The sequence below is a fragment of the Orbicella faveolata genome, unplaced genomic scaffold (assembly GCF_042242905.1).
Source record: "Orbicella faveolata isolate gen_17 unplaced genomic scaffold, um_ofav_v1 contig_24, whole genome shotgun sequence".
NCBI classification, from domain to species: Eukaryota; Metazoa; Cnidaria; class Anthozoa; order Scleractinia; family Merulinidae; genus Orbicella; species Orbicella faveolata.
Genome location: NW_028301552.1, coordinates 5,646,989 through 5,652,500, shown reverse-complemented (window position 1 = coordinate 5,652,500; position 5,512 = coordinate 5,646,989). Strand labels below are relative to the sequence as shown.

The window sequence follows — 5,512 nt, the reverse complement described above, 5'->3', positions numbered from 1 at the left end:
TGCACTTTCGACCATCTGTTTGTTCGGTTGCCAAGCTTGTGTTTGAACGTTTGTTTGCTTTGCACTCGTTTGTCTACTCATTTCTCTGCCACTCATTCAGTTGTTATTGTTTGTGCAGGGGACATCCGCCTCTTATTTAAACTGCTATTAAAGTTTCGAAATGTATTAAAACATACCGAGAGCCGAAGCTCCTTTGCTTGTAATCAAAATACATTGTATCAAAGAAGACATCCCCACAGCGTTGGAGGTTTTCCTTTGCTTTGAAACGAAACGAAACGAAACGAAACATAAACAGATGCTCCATGAAAACATCCACGCAACGCGCGAGTAATATCCGCGGAAGAACTGGGTACAATGTCTACTGAAAATAACTTAAGGTCATTCCCCAGTACTGCATTGCGCATCCTTACTGCGCATAATTTATGGCGTCTTCAGCGCGCGCTCGTGCACGCGCACATTGAAAACATGGCGGATTTGCCTTGATATTGAGTTCTGTCAGTTGAAAAATAGCTATAGCTCACTAACGAGCTCGGGCACCCCAATTTTTTTCCAGTCATTTTAATCAACTAATCATTAGCTTTGCGTGAGAAAAGACTGATCTGATTTCTATGTTTGAAAATTGAGTAAATAAGAAAAATAGCAGCTGCACTGTAGTCTTTTCTATTTGGCAGTTTGATAGCCGTGGCAAGCAATTTGGTTCCAATATTTTTACAAAGATTCAGCTGTCTGTCAAAATCAAACTTAAAAAGCTTATTTGTGCCCGACACAAGTGTTGACTGTCGTTTGAGGCATGTTTTCATGAGTCTGGGCTCACAAAGAGTTTACAATAACTTGGAATGCGTTCTTGTAATAAGCATTAAATGACGCTAAAATGGGACATTTTCAATGTCTCACAGCTCCTTAATGAGCATGGGCATCCCTCTTTTTTATTTTATAATTCAAGTTTTCATATGATAAATGTTCATTGGACAAAGTTTGAAGAAAAATCTATGTGCATTTTTATTTCAGGGGAATTACCTTAAGAGGGATTACCTTAGTTAGAGGACCTATCTGGGGGATTCACTCTCTTACCTTGATAATCTCTTGTTTTCGAGTATATTGATTTAGGTAATGGATATTGACGTCATTTCATTAGTTCCTTCTTACTGCACTAATATGTAACCAATAGCTTTGATGTGTTTGTCGCCATTATCTGGTGACCATGAAGCTTCGTTTCCACAGGTGTTGGAGTCATCAGGATAACCTCCTGTACCAAACCCGATTCTGGAATCACAACCCGCGCAGTAATTGTAGTCGTTACTAATGATACCTATTCTTGCTATGGATTCACCGCTTTGGGCAGTCCCAACATTGAATCCTTCCTTGTTACAGTAGTGCTGCAAAGAGGCCTGTAAGCCAATCAACGTCTTCCACTTGTTACGACCCAGTGAGGTGGCGCGGTATTGGCCGTCAGCGAGTACTGAGTACAGAGAGTTGGCCTGCTTGTTGATGACGATGAAGTTGATCTGTTGGCCGATCTTCATACCAAGACAGATCTTGGAGAAGGATGTGTTCCAATAGGTCGGTAACTTGGTCTCTTGTGAGTCAAACCCAGTCTCCCCTCCAGGAGGGTTGTATTCAGTTTTATTACTCCAGTACCCCGAGTTATAATGAAATAAACTCTGAGGAGAAAACGTATAAAAGTTTTGTTCATTTTAAAATATGAATTGCCTCTCGTATATAAAGAATGATGCTCACTTAATCATCTAACTTTGGAATTCTTACAGAGTACTGTTTTGGTGACTTCGTAAACATAACATTTTGTTGTAAACAATTTTCTGGTCCAAACGAATCCGCAAAACCAAAGCATTGCGTAAAACATCAAACATTATGTTGAGAATCTCGACTAACTGAGCTGAGTTACTCCTGCTAAATCCCATCAAGAATAGGGAGTTCATTTCATTCCATCTAAAAGTAGCCATTTAAGTTTTACCGATAATGATTCTTGGCGTGTACGAGTAGAGAGGTGATTTAATTTGATACCTTCTTGCCGTCAATCTTCATGACCGGCGTCCATCCTCCATCTCCACATCCAAAATTTCCCATGTGACAGAGAATAGCGGATGGTTTTGAGTGAATGTGAAGCGTAACCAGCTGACTGACGCTGGACCTGTTGGATGTGAATAATAACAAAAGCTACTGAATTGAAGAAACTTGAGATTGAGTCGAAATAAATGTTCACTGGTTTCAACACTGTTTACTTGTTAATATAATATTTAAAGCTTAAATAGATAGTTTGCTTGTTTTGTCTGAGAACTCGTCTAAATATGACGGCGGCAATGCAACTTCTAAGTTCATTTATCTGAACTTGAAGTTGATAAAGGGCGCGAGTTAGTTACGCTGATGTTTAAATCGTCAGTCCTTTCATAGTTGATAGAGGGGAATGGTTACGAAAAACGACAAAGTTCTTTGTTGTATATTTTTTTTCACCTTTTTAGCCTTGACCGTGCAAAAAACACAATAGCTATTTACTCCATACTGAGGAACTAACCAAAAGAAATGTGTTGGTTACGTAATTCATTCATAGTGTATGAGCACAAAACAAAAGATTACTGTGTACGGTCGTGGACTTTCCAACATAAGTCTTGCAATCTCTGTTTGCTCCTTTGATGTTTGCTGGGCTTCATAACCCTTCCCCTCTATTAACTATGGTCCTTCGTCTAAAAAACGTATTATTATTATTATTATTATTATTATTATTATTATTATATAGCCGTGTCTCGCAAGGACCGGAAACTATCAAATTCACGCGGTGCGAATATGATTGGCTCAAATCGATAGTGGCCGCAGTCTAGATTTTCCCTTCTAGACCGGTATCTAGATCATTCTACCTTTTGTTTTCGTCGTGAGAAAGTTGCAAACAATAAATGCAACATAATTTGCTTGATAGGTGGCCACGTTTTGTGAAATCTGGTCTGTTTTTAGGGCTGTTTTCAAAGTTTACCTCAACGCTCTTATTAGGAGCAATTAACAGTTAGGTTTAAAACGTAGTGCTTTACAACCACCTTCAAATTCGATCGTTGTTACTTGACTAGAAAATTACTTAATCGTGATTGGCTGATAGCAGGCCAATCTATCGTAAACTTTTAATTTGCCCCGCAGTGCAAATAAACGTGCGCGAGTTAGAAATTTTCTAAGTCAGATAATAAATAAGTAATCGTGTCAAAGCTTGACTAATCAGAAGGATTTACTTTAGCTACTCGTGTTATACTTCAAAATTCTTACAAATTGCATTCGCCTAAAGGCTCGCACAATTTTGAGAGAATTTTTGAATATCGCTCGTAGTGTAAACGCTTAACTGAACACGCATTCATACGATTACCTACAATGGAAATAAGGAAAATAAGAACTAAAATAAGGACTCTTGACCAATGGTAATCATGAGAACTTCTTTAAAATGTCTAACATTAATAATTATTGATTTACCTGTATACGTCGTACAGTTCTTTGCATGACGTCGCAGCTGGAAACAAAAAAAAAATGATACTTAATTATTAGAGCAACTGATGCTTAATAGTTGGTTTCCATATCAGGCAAATGATCGCTACGATCACTGAAAAGAGCGTTGTTCAGCTGATCATTGCGCGGACCATATGTAAACAAGTCTTCAGCAAACGTACGGATTGTTGGGATGAAAACTTTACTGAAATCAGTGCACCGTTGGTTGATCCAAGTCCTCTCAGACAGTATTTTTATTGTGCAGCGATGGAAGCGATCATATGGACACTGATAGTCGGATGTAGTCGTTCAACCAATTCTGGAGCAATGTCAACGTTCGTAGCTATCATATGGAGGTGACCACCTTAAAACAGCTCATCAAATGAAACAAATCTAAATTAATAAAGCTGGCAGTCTACCTTTCTCACAGTATTCACCAATGAATCCTTTTTCACAATGGCATTCAAAGGTGTTATACTTGTAATTCGTCACACAGGTACCTCCGTTTTGACACGGCATGGAAGAACAGGGTGACTGATATAAGAAGAAACAATTCGTGGTTATATATAAAAGGAACTTGGTTTGATGATTTGGAGTAAAGTAGCAATATCAATGTGGTAAAGAAACGTATGTATCAGAAACCAGGCCCTACCATAGTGAAAAAGTGATGCGAAGTCATGTTTTCATTGTACTCTCTGAGGTTTCTGTACCTATCAGAAGACAGCAGATCGCACCAAAGTTTTCCATTTTCTCCTTTGGAGGCGGCCAAGTTAAAAGAAAGGCAGGAAGGACTGCTAAGGCATTCAAAGATGCAATCAAAGATGTCGTACACGGTGAATGCTCCAACTCGAGTCACATTCAGATAATGGAACTCGTCCTTTGAGAACTGACACTGTTTAAAAGTCTGACTAATAGAAGTACCATCTGGTTGAAAAGCATTTTTTCCTGAGGAAGGAACAATAATATATGTGCATTATTACGAGCAAATAAAGTGAATAGAGCTCACATCACGTTGGTTGTTTTACCCGGCCCTAAAAGCGCGCTATTAGAAAACTATCATAACCGCAGATTACTTGAGTAATTAGTCTACAAATCATTAATATTTAAGACAGTTCAAAAACTTTGTTACCAGTTTGAGCGGAATAAAGCTTTCAGGCATATAAAAAAGCATCTTGCTGTTGAATTTTAAAACATACACGACAGTGGCAAAATAGAAATCATCTAGGTTTTAACTACAAATTAAGGAACTTAATTATTTAAAAGTCGACTGATGTTAAAAATGTTAACTGCTATGGAATGCTCTTGTCAATATATATTTATCTTGGGAAGCAATATTTTAGTCGTTTGCGGATTGTTTTCCCAATTTTTTAAAAGAATGTGTTTCCTACAGTGTACTTAAGTTTTGGCTATTATCAGGATCCATCCATGGTTCAGAGTCTTCAGGTTACAATATTACACTCACCTTCTCTTGTTTTGCGGTTGGCAAGTAAAAATGTAACAATGAAATGTTGTTGTAATTTGTGTTTTTTCTCAACTTGGCCGTATTAATCCTATTGCGGCCTTTGCTTTCGAGTGCTGCCTGGCTGCCTGACTTCCTGGCTGCCTGTCGAAGCGCAGTTTCAAAAGCCGAAGCGCTAGCTGCTTGAAGATTCTTCCTGTCGCGCGCTTCGAACAGAGCTTTTTGGCATGCGAGTCACCATAAACGCTCGCTCGGATGCCCTTGTCCCGGGCCATCAATCTTTTTCAGTCGAAGTGAGCTGTTGCGAGTGTTTCAGAGGTTGAACTCTTCTCATTTTTCATGCGGAAAAGTTGCATTTAGCAGGACGTTGTACGGCTGGGTATTTTTTTTGCTTGTAAGTAGCTTTCGAGCCTGCATGGCGAGGGAAGCATCTTACCATATGTCATACAATTTCCGCTTCAAAAATTATTACTTTCTGAATCTCGCCATTGAAGTCCCTGTTATTATACGAAATTCTTATATTATCTTCTCCCAACGGTATACTAAAGAGATTTCATTGTATTTTATTTTCAAGCA

The 5,512-nt window shown here is 38.6% G+C and overlaps 1 protein-coding gene across 1 annotated transcript; it reads right to left on the bottom strand.

The window, feature by feature from the left end:
• Positions 1 to 1,001: 1,001 nt before the first annotated feature.
• LOC110044699 (putative skeletal organic matrix protein 5) lies at positions 1,002 to 4,171 on the bottom strand. Its single transcript, XM_089292503.1, has 5 exons — positions 4,130 to 4,171; positions 3,897 to 4,011; positions 3,466 to 3,502; positions 2,023 to 2,149; positions 1,002 to 1,661 (listed from the first exon to the last, which is right to left on the bottom strand). The coding sequence occupies exons 1-5, from the start codon at positions 4,154 to 4,156 to the stop codon at positions 1,143 to 1,145; spliced, it is 825 nt and encodes a 274-aa protein (XP_089148629.1). The 5' UTR covers positions 4,157 to 4,171; the 3' UTR covers positions 1,002 to 1,142.
• Positions 4,172 to 5,512: the final 1,341 nt, after the last annotated feature.